The sequence below is a fragment of the Rhododendron vialii genome, chromosome 7a (genome assembly GCF_030253575.1).
Source record: "Rhododendron vialii isolate Sample 1 chromosome 7a, ASM3025357v1".
Taxonomy (NCBI): domain Eukaryota; kingdom Viridiplantae; phylum Streptophyta; class Magnoliopsida; order Ericales; family Ericaceae; genus Rhododendron; species Rhododendron vialii.
Genome location: NC_080563.1, coordinates 11,529,909 through 11,552,770, shown reverse-complemented (window position 1 = coordinate 11,552,770; position 22,862 = coordinate 11,529,909). Strand labels below are relative to the sequence as shown.

Sequence of the window (22,862 nt, the reverse complement as noted above, 5' to 3'; positions counted from 1 at the left end):
GTTCTGTTGTGAACCCTATTAGACCTTTAGGTGTTTTGGATTTTGGCCTTGTGGTATATTATCCAATTTTTTGTTGGATCCCTTTCCCCTTTCCCCATTTTTAATAAAATTCATTTTTGCCGATAAAAAAAAAACTTCTGATCGAATTGCCCTAATCATTCTTCACACTAACAGTCTAGATCAAGCAGCTTTTTTTTTTTTTTGATCGGCAATTTTTTTATTAGAAATTGATATGGGTAGAACGGTCTAAATAACCGAGGGCGGCTCTAGAATTTGAAGACAGCTAGCAAGTGATAAAAAAAAGAACAGTAGATAATTAAAGTTCCATGATACAAAATATTAAAAAAAAAAACACTTAAAATACCTGAGAATATTGTTGTCTACCTTTTATAAATTGACTACCTTAAAATTATATCCGTTTGAAATCAATCCTAGAAGATATTTAGTTGACTTTAGTGCATAGATACTTTTATTTTACCAAACAACAAACAAATACGTATCTTAAACTTTACGAATGCTGACGAGTGCTTTTAAAATTTTGAAAACAATTTATAATAGTTTCATCGTTATACCAGCACCATTGACTTAATATATCATTTCAGTTGATCCATTATTGGACATGACTTGCACATTCCTTCTCTTATTTGTCGTTTTTTTTTTTTTTTTGGCGTTAGAAAATGTACATGTACTATATATTATCACACCCGTTCTCATACGTAACGGGTGACATATACGGTTGTTACAATTATACATGGAATGAGGGAGTACTTAATTTTTTTTTAAAGCTTCATCCTTTTGTCCTGTTGGTGGGTACGGATCTACCAATAAATATTCAGTTTCAATGTATATACGGTTAAGTACCAGTCCATCTCAAAGATGATGAACGTTTCAACATCTATTTCTCATTCTTTTTCTCACAGCCAGTTGTCCAATCTCGACAATATTAAATAAAAAATATTTTTGTATTCATGAAAAGAAAAAAGATATAAAAATATTGTGTTAACTACCCAGAAGTTCATTTGAATCATTCGCCAGTAAGATAGAACCACGTAATTAGATTGGCTCCAACCTAATTAAGTTAATAGTAAGTATAATACAACACGGGGAAGTCTTCAATAGGCCATCCGCACGCAACAAAAAGGAGTCACCATGTGCACCGTATGCACCGTCGTTAAAAAAAAAAAAAAGGAGTCTTCAATAGGCCATCTGCACCGTCGTTAAAAACAAGTGACCCATTGAATTGGTCCAAGCTAACGGTATGCACCGTCGTAAAAAAGTGACATGTTGATTTGGTCCAAGCCAGACCCACGATGCAAGTTGTTTCGAAAGTCTTCAATAGGCTATCTGCATGCAACAAACAATGATCAACTTATGCACCGTCGTAAAAAAAGTGATGCGTTGAATCGGTCCCCATAACATTTGCCCATTAGTTAACTTACGTGCCGAATGTCTGCGTTCAACGCGGTCATTAGCCGGCTAATTCTATGCTTTTATGACTAAAAAGTTCTTGAAGTTTTTTCCAAATAAACCCCTTCATTATTAGTGTATACTCACTAAACAAACAGGATCTTCAGGGAAAAACCAATTGGGGGATGGTGTTGTGCAGTGCAGTACTACGCACCTTCGAGCCGTCGGATCGTGCATTCGACGGTTCGGATCTCATCTCGACAACCAACGATCTGTCCACACCACCAACCCGAAGTCCAGGAAAAACAAGCGTGCAAACGGAGTCTTTTGGCATTCACTGCAAGCTTTTCAATGACCAGTTTGGATATTGGTTTCGTTACCAGTTGCTTTTCCTTCAGGCTATTGGACTTCGGGAGAATCAGGGTTTGTCCTTTTTGAATTCATTAGTCTCCTTTTGATACCATGGAGAGTTTCCTTTTGGTATCATTTTGGAGTTTTATGTTGCTTTGGTTATTGGGGCTTGATATTAGGGTTTTGTGTCTCTTTAAATCGATTCATTTTTTTGATCGGCAAAACAAACTTTTATAAAACTTGACCGGGTTACATCGAGGGGGAGGCAGGGAGCACAAAAATGCTACACTGCCAAAAGAAAGAAAAGAACAACAGAAAACATCCAACCGAGAGTTGGAGGAAAAACCAAAGACTTCTCAAGAACACGACTAGAGTTTCAACTTTTGAATACCATCCAAGAAACCCTTAAATTCCTCCACCGTGTAGATCTTGATATCAATTTGGTTTTCATCCACATTGCCACTTCAGTTTTAATACCATCCCTAACCTCCCTAATCACTGGAACAACATTGTTGAAAACTGAGTTATTCCTTGTTATCCATAAAGACCAAATGATAGCAAAAAAGCAAGCTTCCCAAACTAAGTTATGAAACCCATTGTCAAACACCAGACAACAAGGTCTGCCAAAGAAAACGAGCATACCCAATTCATATGCCACCGGTCCATAATAATTGACCATACCCTCCAAGAAAAATTATAGAACAGAAACAGATATTAGGGAGTTTCAACTCAGAACAAAAGGGGCAGAGCAACAAGTGTGGATCCAAAATCAGATTTCTGCTGTGAAGCACTGATCTTGTAGCCACCCTATATTGAATTGCCAACCATGAGAATACTTCCACTTTAGGAGGGCTAAGAATCTTCCAAACCAACCCAAGTACCGGGTCTCTTGAAGAGTTCTGCCGTTCCCATTGCTCATAAACTGATTTCACTGAAAAACGCCTGCTATACTCCCACTTCCAATACAAAGAATCTGGTTTTGTTGGGTCCAGCGTCACAGTTTGGAGTCTTTGAATTAATTCCTCCCTCTCGTCCTCCTCCCAGTGACGTAATAATCTCCGAAATTGCATATTCCAATTGCCATGGCCATTTCCATTTCTCACGATACTGACCACATCATTTTTTTGTGAGGAGAGAAGGTAGAGTCTTGGGTAGGCTTCACGAATAGTTTGATCCCCCAACCAAATGTTGTTCCAAAACACGACGTCCTGACCGGAATGGACATGGATCCTGAAGCCCTTCTGTATTAATGGTCCAATACACGAACTGAGATTTCCAATGCAACAAATGTCCTTCCAAATATTCGTTACTTGTCCTGATTCCAGTAGTTGTGGCAGCCAGGTTCCTTGATCCAATATGTATTTTCCCTTTATAACTTTCACCCAAAGTGAGTCATTGTCCTCGTGAAACCTCCACCACCACTTTGCCAGTAAAGCCAAGTTTTGTTGCATCATTTTCTTCACCCCCAGACCCCATCCTCCTTGCTCTTGGAAATGTGATCCCGAAACTGGGATGGCTGTACTTGTACATTGTATTCAGGGGCTACAGGACTCAAGTGAACCCTTGGGTTCCCAAAAAAACCAAAGAAAAAGAAATATTTCACGTCAACTTCGGCTTTAAAAAGTCAAACGAGCCCTCTGAATTTATCAAGTGGAGCCCAAGAAGAGCTCAATTATCTTTCATTTTCAAAATCTAGTTTTGCACTATGAAAACTCGGGAAGAAATTAAAATTACAAGTTCCAGCTGTGCTATTTTGTGAGATAATCTTATAGGTACAATGAAATTTCCTTTTTGAGAAGTTCATTTTTGGTTTCTATGTTTATGAAAAACAAGATGATAATCAATATTGTTAGCTAATCTTTATGTCGTAAAATGAATTCGCACAATTGAAGTAATTATACGACACCACCGACTGGTGTTTCTAGTTTGTCTAAGGTAAACTCCCCCAAAAATGTCACACGGTAAGCAACTAGTATTTTGAGTCACAAAATCTCATAATTGATTACCTAATTTTTTTTATGTTGAATTACCACAAAATCTCATACAATAATTGATTACCAAAAAGATCTCATAAACAACACCACAAAATCTCATAACTTTGAGCCGTCTTTTTTATCCACAAAATTCGCATACAACACCCAAATACATTTACAACACCACAAAAATGCATATGAACACCACACAAAAATTCATATAAACAACCACAAAAATTAAAAAATGTAAGCCACAAAAACTCATAAAGTGAGTCAAAAAACTCATAGCAATGTGCCACAAAGATTTTTGAAGGTTGTGTGCGGATATGTGACACTTTATTCATCACATTGTGGGACTTATTTTGAAAGAATTCAGATACAATTCTCTTGTGAGTCTATACTATTTTTAGGTTACCTTTGGACAAACATTTTAGGATTTTTCTAAATTATTTAGGGTTTTTCTGAATCATTTTTGGAAAAGTTGTCTTTAAGTACATAGAAGACAAGTTGTTTGGGCTAACATTCTTTTTCAAAAGTTCAGATTTTCGGTGTCTTTTTCGTCTTGAGAAATTCATGGCCGGTCCTTCTTTTTTTTTTTGGGTTCAATGCGGACTCCCTTTTGTAAGTGTTATTATCCCATCTAGGCATTGATTAAAGGTACTTTTACTATTTTGCCTTTTTACAAAATTCTTGAAATTCTTGGTGTAAATTATGGGTGTGAATTCTTTGTGAAATTTTTGGTGTAAATTATGGGTGTGAAATCTTTGTGAAATCTTGGTGTGAATTATTCTCAACCAGAAAGGGGTGAGAATTCACACCCCAAGAATGGGGAGATTTGAAAACATGTTCTGATTTGCGTAGGAAAGTTATGCAGCCTTGCAGCAGAGAAATGCAAGCCCCGAAATCAGTCCTAAAACAACAAAAATGCTATAAACACAACAACTTCCACACAACAACTCACACAACCGCTGAAGTCATGATGACGTCAGCATAAAACGATGCCGTTTTGATTTAAAAAAAAAAAAAAAAACACCAGGTCGCGAACTGAACCCTTTTCCCTTTCCCCTTCTCGTTCCCTCCATTTTTGACAGTCAAAAGCATTCAGAATTTTAGAGGGGGCTCCCACCACCACCACCACGGACCACAGTACTCTTCCCACGACCACCGGCGACCACCACAACCCAACCTCAGAGCTCCCCCACCTCCGGCGACCGCCCCCACCACCGATTTCTGAGAACTCCACCATTGTTACACCCACAGCGAAGGTTTCTCTCTCTCTCTCCTTATTTCAATTAGTACCCTAAATTTGTTGCTAATGAACAAAAAAAAGGGCGTACTAGTGAACCAAGATGGAAATCATGATGATGAAATAAGACTTCATTTACGTTCAGATTGAGATGATTAGTCCAATTCCTAGTGTCCCAATTTGTTCTTCAAAATAGCCATCTAGCCTAGTGACAAGGCCTTCCCCTGTTGGTTGTTCACAGAAAGGGTCAATTGCTTTTCTTTTTTTTGGGGGAACTAATGAGATTAAAATGTAAAACCTTTTTTTTTGGGAATAGGGGAGTTGGATGCTCAGTTTCTATAGAGGAGGATAAAAGGGTCTGATTTGCTTGAACCCTGGTTCCATTTAATGAAATACTGAACCTTATGTGGTTTCTTTATGTTACAGACTTATTTTAGTATGTTTGGGATTTCTGTAGGCCTGATTGTTTTGATGTTAGTATAAGTGGTTTCGGTTTAGGATATTGAAAGGACTATTTAAAGCAAAAGTATGTGTATGGGCACAACATATATCTTCTGCAAATAATAGCGTTGTGTACATTTAATGTACGGGACAAAAAAAATACTTTTGTGTATTTTTTTGCCCCGTATCAAATAGACGCAATGTTAGTTAATAAAACTTAAAATTTTCGACTACATACATGTTCAAATTGATTTGCAATTGCGAATAATGTTATATTGTAAACAAAATTTCGGCATAGTCTTTTTGTATCTTATATTGTTGTTCACTCTAGTCATTGCATTGTAAGTTGATTATATCTCTATATAATTGTCTCATTTTTTTTAACCAATAGATGATGTCGTCGGATTCTGTTCCATCGGCAATGCCTCCAAACAACGAGTGTGTAGAAGAAGAAGAGGTATGGAGTGAAGACCGTGAAGACGAACAAGAGGTATGGAGTAGAGACCGTGAAGACGACCAAGAGGTATGGAGTAGTCCTTCAATCAAAAAGTGTGGTGAAATAGATACAAGCGGAGCTACGAAGGAGGCAACAGAAAATTGTGAAGATGGAGTTGAAGAACCGAAAGAGGGAATGACCTTTGACACATCAGAGGAAGCTTATTCATACTACTCAAGATATGCTAAAGAAAAAGGGTTTGTTGTGGCAAAAAGAACATCGAGAAAGGGAAAAGATGGACAGTTGAAGGATGTAACTCTAGCTTGTAGTCGTGCTGGAAAGGCAAGAGTGACATCAAGCAACCCGGTCAAACCACGGCCACAATCAAAAATTGATTGTCAATCTCATATTACCGTTGTGTTGCAGCCGAATGAAAAGTGGAGGTTAAACCGGGTTGCTTTAGTTCACAATCATGACCAGAGTCCGGGAAAGGCAAGGTATTTGAGGAGCAATAGGGTACTCGATGAACAAGTGAAAAGAAAACTTGAATTGAATGATAAAGTTGAGATCAATCTTAACCAGACTTATACCTCACTTCAGATTGAAGCTGGGGGACCTGGTAAGCTTCCATATATCCAGAAAGATTGCCGAAATCATGTGGATAAAGTGCGTCGTTCATTACTTGTGGAAGGAGATGCTCAGGCGATGCATAATTATTTCATGAAGATGAAAGCCGACAATTCTGACTTTTTTTTTGCAATGGACTTGGATGATGAGGGTCGACTAAGGAATGTATTTTGGGCGGATGTAAGGAGTAGGGCAGCTTGTAAGGAGTTCGGTGATGTTGTGACATTTGACATAACTTACTTGGTAAACAGGCATGACATGCCTTTTGCTCCGTTTGTAGGCGTGAATCATCATGGCCAGTCTGTTTTATTGGGATGCGGGCTCATCTTTCACGAAGATACAGAGTCATTTTCGTAGTTATTTCAGACTTGGAAGACATGTATGTGGGGTTGTGCTCCGAAAGTAATTATTACTGACTAATGTATGGCCATGAAGAATGCTATAGAAGATATATTCCCAAACACCCGACATCGGTGGTGCATATGGCATATTATGAAAAAGATTCCAGAAAAGTTGAATGGGTGCAACGCGTATGAGAATATTAGTTGGTGTATGCGTAGGGCAGTTTATGCTTCATTGACCATAAAACAATTTGAGGATGCTTGGGATATGTTCATCAAGAAGTACGAACTTCAAAGTAACACATGGTTAGAGGGGTTGTATTTGGAAAGGAAACGGTGGGTGCCTGCTTATTTGAACGATGTGTTTTGGGCGGGGATGTCATCCATACAAAGAAGCGAGAATATAAATGCGTATTTTGATGGTTACGTTCATTCAAAGACGACCCTGAAACAATTTGTAGGACAATATGAAAATGCATTGGAGAATAAGGTAGAAAGTGAAAATCAAGCAGATGTGAAAAGTTGGAACACTTTCATCCCGTTAATGACTGAAGATGAGTTGGAAAAACAATTTCAAAGTGTTTATACGCATGCAAAGGTTAAGGAGTTTCAGAAACAATTTTTTGATAAAATTCATTATATTTGTGATAAGTCGGCAAAAGTTGATGGTATCGTGTCTGAACATGAGATAAATGAGTGGGTTACATATGGCGAAGGAGAAGAGAAAAAGAGGATTCAAGTGGCATTTACTGTTGATTTCAATGCTGAAACCAATGAAACACATTGTAATTGTCGATTGTTCGAGTCTAGAGGAATGGTATGTAAACATCAACTATTTGTGTGGCATCAAAAGGGAATTAAAAGAGTGCCTGACAAGTATGTGTTGAGAAGATGGTGTAAAAATGTGAAAATGGTCCACACAAAAGTTTGAATCTGTTACGATAAGTTGTCAACGTCAATTGAAGCACGTCGGCATGACAACATGTGCAATATCTTTAATGAAGTTGCTGATTTAGCGGAAGAATCTCAAGAAAAGTATGATATGGTGATGAAACGGGTACACGAGCTAAAACGAGAGTTGATGGAAGCTTCGGTTGTTTGTGAAAGTAATATGGTTTCACTTGGTGATGACACTGGTACTCGTAAAAGTTCTTTTTCACTTGGAGATGGAGTTATACCTCCTAAACAGAGCACGAACATACTTGACTCGGAAGGTCTTCGACGAAAAGGGAGACCGCCGTGCAAAAGAAAGATCGGTGCTGTGGAAAAAGCTGTTAAGAAGAAAAGACAAACATCCAAGAAGGCATTATCCAATGAAAAATCCAAGGTATAAGTTTCTTACGATTTGTTGCTTACTAGTTAATATGGACATATAGATTTGTTCGATGAATGTGTAATAGTTATATCATTTGCTAATTTCATGAGGTTGAAGAGCTTGCGGTTAGCCACCATATCGGGACACAAGAGAGTATTGTAAATGTAAATGTAAGAAATTTTATTTTTAATTGCATAATTTCATGTGTCATATAATTGTTATTCAAAATTCTTTTGTTTTAATGGGCAGGGCCACCCAAGCTACATGGGACACTCAATGTAGCCAAACATGATGCCACATCCTATGCGACCAAATATGACACAAGGCGGAAGCATCTTTCCATTTTCCCCAACTTTATGCCCCACCGGAACAAGCTTGAACCAAAGCTTATTAAATGGTCAAGTTTGGATGGGTCAATTAACTATTGTGGGTAGTCAAGGTTGGGGAGGAGGACAATCAGGTATTTTGGAAGCTCAAGGTCAATATTGGGGAGGACCACAACAAAGTATGCTGGAAAGTCAATGGCAAGGATGCGAAGGACAACAAAGTTATACGCAAATGATGAATGCATCGGATAATGTCGAAGAGTAGTTCACTTGCTTGTATTGTTTTATATCGTATCCATATCGTGTCCTGTGTCCCTTTTTGTGTCCTTGAAAGCTGTCCATATCGTGTCATGTGTCCAGTGTCCCCTTTTGTATCCTTGAAAGACCTGATTGTTTGTTGATCTTGTAATGACCTTTTATAAGGTAGATGGTTTGGAAAATTCTGTTTGAAGTTGACATCTTTAATGAGACGCATTCTACTTTTGTTCATAAAATTGCACCATTTATTTACTTTCATTATGCTTCTGTAATGACCTGATTGCTTGTTAAATTCATAGTTCCATCAGATAAGATTCAGATAAGATTTTGAAAGTTTTTTTTTTTTTTGAGAATGATTTGGTCAGTTCAAGGTTTTATCGATAGGTTAGAATAAAAGCAAAATAGTACTAAATTTTGAGGTGAATTCAGTCACCAATATTAATACTAGAATTATACTACCGTATTTGGTTTTGGAAAAATTTCGGCATAGTCTCCCTTGTTTTTTGGTCCTAACCCGACGTCTCACGTCTCAATCAGTACAGCCATAACAACAATAGAAACCAAACGAGGTTATGCACAAGTCCACGTCGGACCTTTCTCATTGTAAATCAACAATCACAAGCTATATTCATAGCCAAAATCTATTGCCAAATTATCATTTCACAACGAAAACCATAATACAATAAATTTCAAACCCACGCCGGGCCATTCTCATCACAATTATCAATTACATACGAAGTTAGGTTTTGCAATACTACAACTTGATATTACAAAGCTTAGTACATAGTAATATTCCAAACTACAACAAATTGATCATTTTTCTTGGCCTTCGATTCACTTGAATAGCTTCAATCTCTTTCACTGCCTTTTCGAGTCTCCACTAGTCTTTGCAAAGCTATTGGTCCCATAGTTCTAGCCCATAAATCTTGTAAGCTCTCCCGTTCTTTTGCTTTTAAGTTCGCAGCCATATGTAATCAAGCTGCCTTGCCCTCCCAATCTTCCAACCATAACCTAAGAATAACAATGATCAATAAGAATAAAACCATAACCATGTACTCAATTAAATTCTATTCATAGTTTTGTTTCTAGCCATCACCCAAATGTACCAAACATGAACTAGTGCACTTCAAATGCAAATTTTTGGCAGTCAAATATAGATTTCAGCATTTAGACAAAGTTCCACCACATAAAAAGAGCACTTCCAACTCACCGTTTATCAAATTCAACTTATTGGACATAGTCTTGTGCAAAAGTCACCTAATTTCAGTTTGTAGACATAATTTCCTGCATCTATACCGTAATTCCGCACCAAACCAGTCGCTCCAGTGCTCTAAAAAGATAGATTCAGCACCATATAGCAATTTCCAGCACTTAAGTATGAGTTTCAGCATATAAACTTCAGTTTTTAGCTTCCAATTATAATTTCCAGCTTACACAAACATAATTTCTACCATCTAAGCACATAATTCAGCATATTAGTTTGACTTTCAGCACTTAAGAACAACGATTCAGCTTTCCCTAATCAGCTTTCGGCATAGAAGTGCACATGTTCAAGGTGTAAATAACTAATTGCAGCATTGACAGAAATAGTTCCTCTCATCAATCTCTTGCTAACTGACAGTAAAACTAGAAAATTTTGACGAGTTCTCGTTTCCATGGCCGCACACATTTCACTTTGCTTTAGATGGGTATATTTAGTAAAGGCGCCAAGCTGTTATTCATCTATACGTGCAGTGTGGCAGCATTCAAGCAGAATAAGCAGAAACCGCAGAATGTGGAAAACATGTACAACAAGAAGACATTGAATTCCATGAGAAATTCCGCTACGGTGTCACTACGAGGGGCCTCATATTATAGATGGAGATTAGAAGCCTATAGTTACTGTCACAAAAATTCTCTTCTCCATGAAGGCTACACATGTATAGTGAGCAACAGAGGTGCACAGTGTGCTTCCAACCATTATCCCGTCCTCCATACAACAATAAGCCATGCTAAACTGACTTGGAACATCAACGTGCGATGCTCAAGCGTTTGAGACAATTAAAACTGAATTCCACCCTATTTTAAGTTTAATAAAGATTGCAATGCCACCACAATGTAAACATGATACATAGCAACTAGATAACTGACGGTCGTATCTCCAATTCCGAGATTCACTATTCCAGCAAAAGGGGCAAGAGGTTGATCGTTGAACCCAGAAGACAAAATGGTATCAATTAACAAAGATTACCGACACGTTAAACCACTATTCTGGGGTTAACAACTCCCATTTAGGGTTTCTCATATTTTCGAATTAGGGGTTTCTCAAATTTTCAAATTAGGTTTTTTGTTTTTTTCTTTTCTCGGCAGCACAACACTTTAGGGTTTCTCAAATTGAAACCCCCTAATTGATGAGGAGTAGATAGTGGGGATAATCTATCTATCTAAAACAAGGAGAGAGAGAGAGAGAGAGAGAGAGAGACCTTTGTCCGGGACAGCGTCGGGGTGCCAGAAGCCGGTTCTGGTGGCGGTTGCCGGCGATGGGGGAGCAGCTGGGGTTGTGGTAGGAGCCGGTGGTGGCAGGTGGCGGTTGTTGGCGATGGGGGAGGAACTGAGGTTGTGGTGGGAGCCCCTCCCACTGGTTTGTATTTTGAACGAGAACGAGAAGGGGAAAAGGTAAGGAGAACCAGGCGTGTTTTTTTTTTTTTTAAATCAAAACGGCGTCGTTTTATGCTGACGTCATCATGACGTCAGCGATTGTGTGAGTTGTTGTGTGGGAGTTGTTGTGTTTGTAGCATTTTTGCTAAAACAATCCCAAATGTCTCTCCAATCCATTCAACAACAACAGATCGACAGCAACAATCAGATTTAACACTTCGATCCAGCGACGCCGTCTCCCGACAACTTCCTCGACCAGATGCCCTCCACCCTCCCCTCATGCTCCTGGCCGCCCGACCTCACCGGACCAAACCCTAAGTCCCCGTGGGACCTCTCCGCCTCCATGCCCGACGATCACTTCCATTTCGATCACGATCAGTCCGCGAAGCTCCGGCAACACCAGATCGGCGGCGGCTGCCAAGTCGTTGTTGCTTCAGCAGGAGTTTTTGTTTCAGTCCAAGGGTGGGATTTCCGGTGGCGAATCCGGCTTGATGGCTTTGAGTCTAGGTGGAAGCGGCGACGACGTCGTGGACGGTTCCTCCTTCAAATCTCCCCATTCGGTTAGTCGTCTTCGAAGGAGTTGAAGAAGTCGGCGTCGGCGAGCTTCTTGTCGGAAACGAGTGGGCCTTCACCAAAAAACTCCGTGTCGACGTCCATGGCCATCGTCGAGTTAGGATCTTCTAGGTCTGCGAACAAATCTACCGACGACGGCTTCATCTCTCTCTCTCTCTCTCTCTCTCTCTCTCTCTCTGAACTCCAATCAGTTGGTGAATCTGGTTTGGCCTATCATTTTCGCAGGGGGAGGAGAGGATTTTGGGTATTTTCGATAACTCACTTAAAACAGGGCTTACACAAATAGGGTTTGACATTGGATGGGATTGAACGGGGCATGGGGAGACAAAAACGGGACCGGCTTGGAAGCCGTCTTAGCTCTAGTATCCTAGGTCAGTTCCACAAGCCCACTTATCATGTTGGCTAGAGTTCGCGACTCCATCTCAAGAATGAACTTTATCATGTGTATTTTTGGCTGCTTGCTCATTTTCCAGAAATGAGTTTCTCAGTATTTAGGGGTGTTTCGTAGCGTACTTTTTGACTTTTCATTTTCAATTTTTTATCTTTTTGAATTATGGTTAGAATATATTTTAAATCGGGAATGATTTCGGTGTCTTCGGTCATTTTAGAGATACCGTAACTTTTGGCATAACAAAACTATTATGAGTATAACCAAAATCCATTACAAGCATAACAGAACCATAGCAAAGCATAACCAAAACCATAGCAAGGCAAAACTTGTTTGTTATGCTTTAGTTGGGTTTGGTTACGCATTGGTTGGTTTTTTGGATATTCCTTGGTTATGTCTTGTTTAGGTTTTGTTATGCTTGTAATGGGTTTAGTTATACTCATAATGGTAAAGTTATGCCAAAAATTACGGTGTCTACAAAATGATCGGGGACACCATAGCATCATCCTTTTAAATCTGGTAGAGTGTTTAGTATCCCCGGTCATTTTGGGGACACCGTAATTTTTGGCATAACTTTACCATTATGAGTATAACTAAAACTAATTACAAGCATAACAGAACTCAAACAAGACATAATCAAGGAATATTCAAAAAATCAATCAAGACGTAACCAAACCCGACTAGGGCATAACAAACAAGTTATGTCTTACTATGGTTTTAGTTAAGCTTTGCTATGGTTCTGTTATGCTTGTAATGGATTTTAGTTATGCTCATAATGATTTTGTTATGCCAAAAGTTACGGTGTCTCCAAAATGACCGGGGACACCGAAATCATTCCCTTAAATAATATGCCCATAATATATTTTGTAACAAGAGATAAATATGTGATAAAAATGAATTATAAATTGATTTTTTACCAAATTACCCTTAATTATTTAATGGGAAAGAAAAGGACCTCCGACGTCACCAATCTCTTTCGTGATTCCTTTTCCCTTCCTCTTTTCCATTGTTTTCTCGCACTGTAGTGAGAAAGCAGAAATAGAAATGGCGGATCATGGGCCAAGGCCACATAATCCCCTTCCAAGCTCTATCCCTCCAACTAGAACAAAAAGGATTCAACATAATCTTCTGTTGGAAAAAATGGGTTAAGTTCACACAATTTTGAGTGAGTTTGAGCCAAAAATTAAGTGGGACCCGGACACCTCGAGAGGTGGGTCCAAGTGGATTTATCATCTCCTTTGTTAGAGGATTAATCCACAAAAGAAGTGAACAAAAAATCATTAAGGATTGAATGAGAAATTATCAATCAACATAGGGCCAGTCCGGTTTTTGGCTTTCAGAAGCAAGTTTGATTTTGGCTGCAAGAGCTGGAGCACCTTTCATGGAGCTTGTCTGTCCACCTATTGCCCAACTGTGGAAGAAGGTGGTCAAGCATTGAATTCTTGTTTCAATTCCACGGTTCTTTTTTGCCTATAAATAGGCATCCTCTGCATGAGATGAAAAGAGTAAGAATATTCCAGTGATACACTACCTCTTTTTCCTGTAAACTTTTGTGTTTTGGTTTTTTCATCCGAGAGAGTACTACGCACATAAATTCAGTTCGCAGTACGTTCAAGTGTGGTGCACGCTTAAACTTTCAACTGGTTAAATCCTGGGAGACAGACGTCTACTAAAACCTCTAGCACCCCGGTGAGGCGGCGAATCTGTTTTAAGGACACCGTGTGTAACACTGGTGTCGGTCTATATCCAATATAATTTAGATTCTGTATTTTCCTTATGATTTTCAGATTTGAATAAAAGTTACCTAAATTGTTTTTATACCGCATGCGTGCAACATCTTCGTCAACACCCCACTCAGCTTTCGTCTGCTTCTCTCAGACTCTCTCTCTCTCTCTCTTCAACAGTGGAAGAACATATCTGGAATAGAGGAGATAACGTTCAAAGGGTTTTGTGGAATTATCTCAAAACAGAGAGGGTAGAGATGTCTTTTGGCGTGTCTGGAAAACAAAAATGGGAAAAGGAGAATGGGAAAAACTTCTATGGGCCTCTTTCTCACTTATCTTCTCCTTTCTTCAAATTTGAAAAAGCATCATCGGAGAATGAGTTCTTTGGTTTTCAGCCAAAATGCAAAATGGAAAAGGAGAAACAGAAAATGTGAAAATGAGACTGCCAAACAGGCCCCTAGTATCTCCAGGCCAAGATGGTTAAGGTCTAATGTTGGAATTAGATGCCATCCTACGCATGTTATAGGGAATTTCCTACTAGTATTATTTTGCCTGTATTTTAATACCATATTGGGCATTAAAAGGGTGTGAATTCAAATTTAAAAAAATAAAATAAAAAGCCTGGTGGCCATAGGAGTTATACATACACAGTATGCTACAGACAGACACATTAAATTCAAGATAGGTCGGCTGACAAAGAAGCCTTGCAACTCACACCACGATTAGTAAAAACATAGAGGATAGGTATAGCCGAACTTATCCACTGGACCACTTGCCCATCAATTACCGTTTGCTGAGATGGCCCAGATGGGAATGGGAGCATTGATGCAATGGTTAACATGCCTGTCCAAACACATAGCAATTGTGTAATTCGTACATGATCACCGGGTTGAAACAGGTAAATCAAGTTTCCCAACTAGATGATGTTCCTCAGGCACATAATCCTTCAAAAAGCCCACCTGCGCTTCCGGCTCCGCTTTCAATCCTCATACTACGCTCGCGCTCTCAATTTTCGCTCTCGCGGATTTTAAGAGTTTGAGATGTACTTTAAAGACGCTTCCACGCCTGTGTTCGCCCTCGTGCTTCAGCTTTCGCTCAAGCACACACGCACGCGAGTTATGTGACTTAGTTTGAGACGTACTTTAAAGACGCTTTCACGCTTGTATTTGCCCTCGTGCTTCAGCTTTCGTTTTGGAGCACACACGCATGCGAGTTATGTGACTTAGTGATATCCCCTCTTGGATGAATCTTGGGAGAGAAAGGTGTCTGATAGAAATTGGCTGCTCATGTGCGAGAGTGGAAGTCTAGATCACCTAGACTAGAAAGGGTTGATAATCAAATGTTCAACTGCAAAATTGAAGTAGACAATGTCAAGGGCAAGAGTAAAAAGCAGATCAGAGTAGAAGAGATCTAAGGCCGGGAGAACTTCTCAGGAGAAGTGAAGGCTTAACTTAGAAGGCAAGAAATCAAACAAGAAGATGAAATTTGTTGGATGCAAAATAGGATAGAACCGATACATCGACTCACCTAATTTAACACGAGGTCTGCAGCCAACATGTCCCATACAAGGTGAAATATTCGGTTGAAATCCCTGGGCATACCGCCTAATTTATTACTTGCTCCTGAGTAAAACACCGTAGCACAACTATTTTCTGCAATTAATTAAGGCCCACTTGGTTGATCCAAGAAGGAAATTTGGGATCAGAATTGGCATCATGTTAACCCACTCAGATCGCTTAGGCGGAATCAGTATCTGGGTCTTTCTGAAGACAAATGCAAAGTTGTCGAAGGAGCTATACAAAATTTGACTCAATTTAGACCCAAGTTGTAACCTCGATATTTCTTCAAACAATCGAAATGAAAGATGAGGGTTGATTATTGTTTAGCTGCCCCAAACAAGGCTAGATTGACCTATTTCCGTGGGGTGAAAACTCAAAATGCAGAGAACAACAATCATTGACAAGAAAGGCAAAGCAAGAAGAAGTTCTTTTCTTCCGATGTCTTAGCTGAAAGGGAAACAGAACATCAGCTTGGAAAAATGGGCTTCCAAACCCATGTTCAGTAGCCCAGAGACCAAATTGGAATCCTAAATTCCTTCTACATGTTCCTCTCCTTTTCCCTTATTTGACAGCAACCTAACTGATCACTAATAATGTAAAACCCAGCCTAGCAGATGCAATAGACCGGCAGGAACGCGTCATTTTCTATCTGTGTTATCTAAGGAAAGCTAATTCCGCATCGAATTATGTTTGCAAAGCTAATTCCCTATCAATTAGATTTGAAATGGACATCCCTAAACATAGTACACATTGGTTTCGAACAATTAATCAACTTTCCAATTCGAAGCAATCTCTCAAATGCCAGAAACTAAAATGAAGAGAGTGAAGTTTCGACAAGTGAAAAAAAAAGAAAAAGAGGCCATTATACCCAATATCACATGTTTTCGAAAATAATACTGTATTCCTTTCATATGATGATGATCGACTTGAAGAAGTAAACTCAGAATTTTGTATAGCCTACTCTTGTTGTACCAGAACTTAGGGCATAGTTTTGTCCTCTAAACAGTGTTCTAAAAGTCGGGCGCCTAGGCGCTAGACGGGTAGTCCAACGCCTCGATTAGGCAGCCAACCAGTAAGCACCTAGGTGCTACAGTACTAGGCAACGCCTCGATTAGGCAGCCAACCAGTAAGCACCTAGGTGCTACAGTACTAGGCGCCTCTTTTCCGCCCAACAAAGGGAAAACAGAACCGTTCAATCAAAAAGAATACCAGGTCCACATGCTTGTCAATTTCGAGTGGATTGTGATTCATCCTCAACAAATTACACCAAAGTAACAACATGAAGAATCAATCAGCCTTCATTTTTTTGTGTTCTACAAATGCAGCAACCGACATATAAAGTTACAAACAGGGGCAAGCAAAATGAGAGATCTGAATTTTCAAAATTCTCAAATCACCACCTAAAACAAAAATTGTGGAAAGAACAAAACACATAACCCTTCTTGTCTCCCATAAATCATAATCCTATACAATTGCAATCATCGAAAGTTTTCCCCTTTAATCCCAATCCTCTTTCATTTTCCTTCATTCCATTCAGAACTTTAAACAAAGTAGGAGTAAAACACTAATCTTTTTCTCTTTTTTTTTTCATTTAATAAAAAAAAAAGAGCATCGAATTAAAGCAAAAAAGAATCGAACCATCGTATCTGTCAATGAGCTGTACCTTTCGACCTCTTCTTGGCCTCGCTGTAAAGCCCCACTCCCATCACCGTCACCCCGAATCCCGCCATCCCCATCACCGTCACCGGATTCCTGAAAATCAACACCGACACCACCGCCGCCACCGCCGCCTTCGCGTTCCCCAGCACCTGCAGCGTCAGCGCGCTCGTGTGCTTCGTCACCAAAAAATTCGTCAAGTTCACCAAGTACGCCACCGTCGCATTCCCGACCAACAGAAAAACAATAAACCAATCCTCCCTCGCTTTCTCCACCGTAATCGCCGCCACATTCCCTTCCATGTAAACCGAAAACGGCAGCAAAATCACCGCCGCCATCGGCGCCATGTACAACAACAGATTCATCGAATTCAATTTCTCCGAATCCGACGTCAAAATCAAACCCTGGATAACCGATTTCAAGGCCCGGCCGGCGGTAGAGCCGACGCAGATTAAGAAACCTAACAAATGAAACAACGGCTCGCTGTTGCTCGCTATCACGATTCCGAACACGACCGGTAACAAGGCGAGGTAAACCTCCTTGGATTCTTTTTTACACGTGATGAGGACTGAGAAGATGGCGGTGAAGAATGGGGTGGTGGCGCCGATGGCTTGGTTAAACGAAACGGGGAGGTAACGGAGGGAGGTGTTGCCGCAGACGACGGAGAAGCAGAAGATGACGGAGAGGGTGAGGATCTTGAGTAGCTGGCGGCGGGAGAGAATGGGCTGTAAGGGGGCGAGGCGGAGGTAGTTGACGGCGAGGAAGCTGTAGAAGAAGCAGGAGAGCATGTGGAGGAGGGTGAGGAAGATGGGGTAGCGGAAGCCGTAGATGGAGAGGAGGTACTTGTTGAGAAGGAGGACGCCGATGTTGGAGAGGTACCAGGAGAGGATGATCGCCGCCGTCAGAATGCTCGGGGAGAGGAGGGATCCGGCGGTGCGGGTGTCGGCGGTGGGGGTGGATGGAATGTCGACGATTTGTTGGTCTTCCAGGCGGGGGTTGCTGCCCCGGCGGGTGGTCCACGAGTGTCCTCCGTCCACCACCATGGGCAGAATTGGAAAGTTTTGAGTTTTTTTTTACTCTCTTCTCTCTCTGTGGTCTGTAGTCGGAGTGGTCCTGAGTGGATGTATGTTGAGGAGAGAGAGAGAGAGGGTTGGATCTGGGGAAGTGAACTGTCGAGGGAGTATGGAGGTATGGGGTGTGGGGGCGGGGGCTGCAGATCTGATCGGACGGTGGAGGGTTAGATTTGGGAGGGGGAGAGGGGTTTTGAAGGGTTGGATGGGGGGAAGTGGGGGAATAAGACTGCAGGGGATGATTCCTCGTGAAGCGAGCTTTTAATTTGCGAGTTGACAGAGTGTCGGTGGTGGTTCGATAATTTGGTACTGTGTGTGATTCGAGAGATTATTCAGTGTGGTGCCGCAACCCTTGGTCTTCACTGGGCTCCACTTTTCTCTGTCCCTGAGACACGGAATAATTTTTCGGGCACTTTACACGTGTGAGTGACGAATTCTGAGGAGCTGTATTTTTAACATTTCCCTAAATTCCTTCAAGGCTACTTTTTTGGTGGAATTGTTTTCTTTTCTCGCGTCTTTGGAAATTGTTTGAAATTTGTTTAGCGAGAACCTGTTGAAAATTGAAATTTAAGTCAACCATGTTCATTTTGGATTTTGAGAAAGTTTTTTAATGATAATGAGGAGAGAGAGAGAGAGAGGGAATTTATTAACAATCGTATGCAGAGAAAAAAATTAAGTCGAGAGTTTCAAAACAAACATGGCAACTACCAGAATGAGTGTTTTGTAATTATTTGGTTCGCTAAACGGCATCGTGTAGTCTGCAATTTGATCCGTTGTTTTCTACATTCAATGGTCTACCAAATCTAGAGGATATTTGTAGCAAATATGAATCATAAAAAGGGATCCCCTGTTCCGCTAACTATCGCTTGTGAAACAGTGAAAGCATCTTGCTGACTAGTTTTCATCCACCTTTGGTTGTTAGGTTTAACTTTCTTTTCGAGTTGAACTTTTTTCCACAAAAGAATCTATTTTCTAATTGCTATAACATCATTCCAACCATTCAAAATAGATATCGAACTAATCATTGAATTCATAATCTCACAATACTTAATGTTGCTGCATAACCATTGAGCCAACTGTCCTGATTTTGCGGATCAGAAAAAAAAAAAAAAAAAAAAACCTGTCCTGATATTATAGTTCAAAAGAAAACTGTCCTGATTTTTGGAGTTGAAGTTGGTGGTGTAGTTTTTTTTTTTTTTTTTTTCCCAATTTTGAGTTTTAGTAGAAGTCGTCATTTAGGACATGTTTGTATGACTCGGACATTACCATGGGTTTTGATTAAAAATTCAAAGTGCATGCGTATTTTCTTGGCCGGATAAAATATTTACGATCCAGATTAAAAACATATATCTGGTATACATATTCTACAAAGTAAGACACATATCTGGCCGGTGATCATATTGTTTATGTGATGTACTATCAATCTCTTGTTATATATTAAAATAATGTCGTAAAATAAATGGACCATATATATGCTGATCAAAAAATAAATGGACCATTAATTACTTACAGATTTTTATACTGTTGAGCTTTATTTTAGTGTTGAGCATAATTGAAGACTCGGGACCAAAGAATTGACCTATTAGTTGAGGTGTTGCCCTTGTCGGTTACTGTGATGCCTGAGTTTTAAACGCTGTTTGCTTTGTATCTTAATTTCCATTCCCTCGTCTTCTGTTATGGAATGACCAAAAGATAAAATGACGTTATTCATAGTACTGTATCACTTTTGTGCACTGTTAGCATGCGATCTTGTGTCGAGGTCAAACCTGCATAGTTGGGAATTATAGTTATACTAGACTTCTTCTTATTCTTCTTTTCCTAAGCAAAACAATTTATTAATCTCTTTATAAAGAATTACAAAGATTAAAAGGATTAAATGCACACAGGCAAAAAGCTATCCAAGATCTAAAAAAAGGCAAAATGCCAACCGAAAACAAAAAAATCAGAGAAGACCGATCTAAAAACACCAAGACTAGCAAGCAAACAAAAATCAAAAAACCAAACCACCACACCAACCCAACACATCCGCAAAAGCAGCCCAAGCAAACAACAACCAAAAATGCCTAAAATCGAAAGAGAAAACAACCGCACAACGAACAAACCGAAAGCCAAACCTTGGAATTAAAACTCCAAAGGAAGAGAAGCACCTTTCTCTCGATGTCATCAAGATACTCCAAGTCATCATACCAGACGTTTGGTCCAAATATACATAAAAAATAACTTGGAATTCTCATTAGAATTAGAAGTTTTACGCTTTTCAAATTTCTCCTGCCAAACAAATAATACACGACACTATTGTTGATCCATTCCGAGGACAACAGGGAAAAATCGGTGCAACATCATAACAGAAATGAAAATAAACCGGAGAAGTATCAGCCACCTATCCGAGACACCCGATAACAAACCAAATCAAACCGAGCCTTAAGTCTCAATTTAATTGGCGTTGGGGGACAAATTATCTGTTCGTGGAGTAACTAGAACGGGTGGAGAATTGAGATTGCAGGAGCCAGTAAAATGGTTTGTGGTCAACTGCGACGACGGCCTCTGTTCACATGTCTCTCACAGTACTTGTGATTAGAAACAACTTCTTTGCTGCACCTCCATTTCTTCCCATCTGTTCTTCTGCACCTCCCTGGTTCTGGCTCCATGCTGTTTTTGTAGTCATGGTATAAAGAGCTACAGCCCAGGACTACAGTACAGATTTACCCACAAAGAAATGTAGAAAAGTATCAAATACAGAAAGAGCAATATTATGGATATAGATGGTCCGAAGCCGTCCAGTGCATGTGGACTTCAAACATCGGATCAGACGGCTTTGAACGCATCTCTGTGTGTGTGTCCGGACGTTTGTGTCTGAGTCAATTTGAATAGAGAAACGAATTAATAGTGGCCATGGGTATTTGGGAACTCACAGTTGAGACCAGTGAAAGAGCTAGCAACGCTTTTCCAAACAGGGAGAATTAGATGGAAAGGTACGGGGATTCCGGCTTCAATGTAGTTGTAGATGAGGGCTTGGTGCTCTAATTCTCGCAGCTGAAGGAAGGTAAAACCAGATGATTTTGAGCAGCCGTGCCGGCGGCCAGACACACGATTCAACCCGAGGCTTAGCCCAAGTCCATTTTGGCTTGACCCTTCCATGGTCTTCATTTCTGTTGTGTAATACAAGATGATTTCAATCCACAGAAACAAAAAATATAAGATAGAGTAAACACATAATCCGTATCTCCATCAACTGCAGAGAGGAAGGGAAAATTCAACAAGAGAATGTTTCAAACAGATACGTCCGGATACATTTGTGTCCGAAAACAGGCGTAACGTACACTAAAATTATACGTGACATTTCTATGGTTCCGTTGCTTTCTCCATCACTACGCAGCAATGGTTTGAGATGTGTTTATGAGAGAGAGAGAGAGAGAGAGAGAGAGAGAGAGAGAGAGAGAGAGAGAGAGAGAACCATGGTCTGAAAGGCGAGCAATCTTGGAAGGTTGGTTATGCGACTCCATCTTGTAGAAAAAGAGATGGAAATGGTGGCCAGTGGGATATGGCACTCTGCAAATCACGCCAAGTCGGGAGACAGTTTTGATGGTTGGCTGAATGGGCTTTAATGACCAAAGAGGATTATTGCCCTTAGGTGACTGATTTAAATCCCTATAATTGTTTTTCTACCTTACCATTTCAATGGTGCACCCGATACACACACTCTCTCTCCCTGTGTGTGCCCAAAACTACTCCACAAAACACACACAGCTAGCAGAGAAAGAGAAAGAGAGAGGGAGAGGGAGGAGAAAGAGTTAAAAAGGACAACTGCAAGTCTTCTGACATTGTCAGATTACCCGGTAGCTGCATGGCTATGAAGATGGTCACATGTCCACTGTGTTCCCTGCTATAAGTTATGTGTATTGCATTCAAGGTATCACATGACATATTATTGTACTAGCTACTGAATGAAAACAAAAATAAGTTGGAAATTGATATTCGCGTTCCACTTTTTAATGATAGCGCTCCACTTTTAACGTGAAATTACTAGTAATTTCATGAATAAAGTGGAGCGCTATCCATAAAAAATGAAGCGCGGATATCAAAATCCAAATAAGTTTTCCCATTGTTTTTTGTTACCAGATGTTTTAAGCCTTAAGGAGTCGTTCCGATTAAATTTTCAGAGCACATTAATTCTTTTTTCGTTTTTTTAATTGGTCGAGGCTAATCTAATTCTATATATAGCAACTCTATCCTAAGAGAGCCGACAGAGAAATGATAAGAGTTGAACTCACCATCTAATCTTCCGAGCACATGTCGGGTTTGTTCTACGTACACAAATCAGTAGTATACTATTACTCCGGGATAGTCTCAAAGAGGAGTGGTGAAGAAACATATCAAGTATTTTGATAGGTTTGGCCAGTATCTCAGACTTTTTTTTACTCTAATCCGTAAGATTTAACACTTGATCGTGAACGAGAGAGCATGAGGGCTGGTCTTACTGTCGCCCCTCGATCTCCTGGGATTATTATAACCCGTAAGTCATAACATCTCGTAT

General features: G+C 40.0%; 5 protein-coding genes across 7 annotated transcripts; 2 read left to right on the top strand and 3 right to left on the bottom strand.

The window, feature by feature from the left end:
* The first annotated feature begins 3,270 nt into the window (after nucleotides 1-3,270).
* LOC131332649 (protein FAR-RED IMPAIRED RESPONSE 1-like) lies at nucleotides 3,271-8,927 on the top strand. Its single transcript, XM_058366946.1, has 4 exons — nucleotides 3,271-3,276; nucleotides 4,823-4,996; nucleotides 5,810-8,307; nucleotides 8,387-8,927. The coding sequence occupies exons 1-3, from the start codon at nucleotides 3,271-3,273 to the stop codon at nucleotides 6,836-6,838; spliced, it is 1,209 nt and encodes a 402-aa protein (XP_058222929.1). The 3' UTR covers nucleotides 6,839-8,307; nucleotides 8,387-8,927.
* On the top strand, nucleotides 6,905-7,753 carry LOC131332648 (protein FAR1-RELATED SEQUENCE 5-like). Its single transcript, XM_058366944.1, has one exon. The coding sequence runs from the start codon at nucleotides 6,905-6,907 to the stop codon at nucleotides 7,751-7,753; it is 849 nt and encodes a 282-aa protein (XP_058222927.1).
* Nucleotides 8,928-9,348: 421 nt separating the features above from the next.
* Nucleotides 9,349-11,703, bottom strand: LOC131332647 (allergen Asp f 7 homolog). The gene is made up of 3 exons (XM_058366943.1): nucleotides 11,576-11,703; nucleotides 11,184-11,433; nucleotides 9,349-9,732 (listed from the first exon to the last, which is right to left on the bottom strand). The coding sequence occupies exons 1-3, from the start codon at nucleotides 11,701-11,703 to the stop codon at nucleotides 9,634-9,636; spliced, it is 477 nt and encodes a 158-aa protein (XP_058222926.1). The 3' UTR covers nucleotides 9,349-9,633.
* A 5,171-nt stretch (nucleotides 11,704-16,874) lies between these two features.
* LOC131331863 (probable sugar phosphate/phosphate translocator At1g12500) lies at nucleotides 16,875-18,558 on the bottom strand. Its single transcript, XM_058365805.1, has one exon. It carries the CDS (start codon nucleotides 18,299-18,301, stop codon nucleotides 17,252-17,254), a length of 1,050 nt encoding a protein of 349 aa, XP_058221788.1. The 5' UTR covers nucleotides 18,302-18,558; the 3' UTR covers nucleotides 16,875-17,251.
* A 1,971-nt stretch (nucleotides 18,559-20,529) lies between these two features.
* On the bottom strand, nucleotides 20,530-22,143 carry LOC131331862 (growth-regulating factor 10-like). 3 transcript variants are annotated; one of them, XM_058365803.1, is made up of 3 exons: nucleotides 21,783-22,143; nucleotides 21,241-21,477; nucleotides 20,530-21,017 (listed from the first exon to the last, which is right to left on the bottom strand). In XM_058365803.1, exons 1-3 carry the CDS (start codon nucleotides 21,829-21,831, stop codon nucleotides 20,854-20,856), a joined length of 450 nt encoding a protein of 149 aa, XP_058221786.1. In that variant the 5' UTR covers nucleotides 21,832-22,143; the 3' UTR covers nucleotides 20,530-20,853. The 3 variants fall into 3 exon arrangements, with proteins under 3 accessions (XP_058221786.1, XP_058221785.1, XP_058221787.1); XM_058365802.1 differs by having other exon boundaries at nucleotides 21,241-21,480; nucleotides 21,783-22,045; XM_058365804.1 differs by having other exon boundaries at nucleotides 20,864-21,004; nucleotides 21,241-21,480; nucleotides 21,783-22,066.
* Nucleotides 22,144-22,862: the final 719 nt, after the last annotated feature.

Coding starts and splice junctions, on each gene's coding strand:
- LOC131332649 (XM_058366946.1), top strand. Junction 4,997..5,809: donor TTGTTACACCCACAGCGAAG/GTTTCTCTCTCT, acceptor TTTAACCAATAG/ATGATGTCGTCGGATTCTGT.
- LOC131332648 (XM_058366944.1), top strand. CDS start 6,905: ATGGCCATGAAGAATGCTATAGAAGATATATTCCCAAACACCCGACAT.
- LOC131332647 (XM_058366943.1), bottom strand. CDS start 11,703: ATGGAGGCGGAGAGGTCCCACGGGGACTTAGGGTTTGGTCCGGTGAGG. Junction 11,434..11,575: donor GACGGCGTCGCTGGATCGAA/GTGTTAAATCTG, acceptor TGATGACGTCAG/CATAAAACGACGCCGTTTTG. Junction 9,733..11,183: donor CGACGCTGTCCCGGACAAAG/GTCTCTCTCTCT, acceptor TGTTATTCTTAG/GTTATGGTTGGAAGATTGGG.
- LOC131331863 (XM_058365805.1), bottom strand. CDS start 18,301: ATGGTGGTGGACGGAGGACACTCGTGGACCACCCGCCGGGGCAGCAAC.
- LOC131331862 (XM_058365802.1), bottom strand. CDS start 21,831: ATGGAGTCGCATAACCAACCTTCCAAGATTGCTCGCCTTTCAGACCAT. Junction 21,481..21,782: donor TGCTCGCCTTTCAGACCATG/GTTCTCTCTCTC, acceptor TGTATTACACAA/CAGAAATGAAGACCATGGAA. Junction 21,018..21,240: donor CTCTTTCACTGGTCTCAACT/GTGAGTTCCCAA, acceptor TCTGTACTGTAG/TCCTGGGCTGTAGCTCTTTA.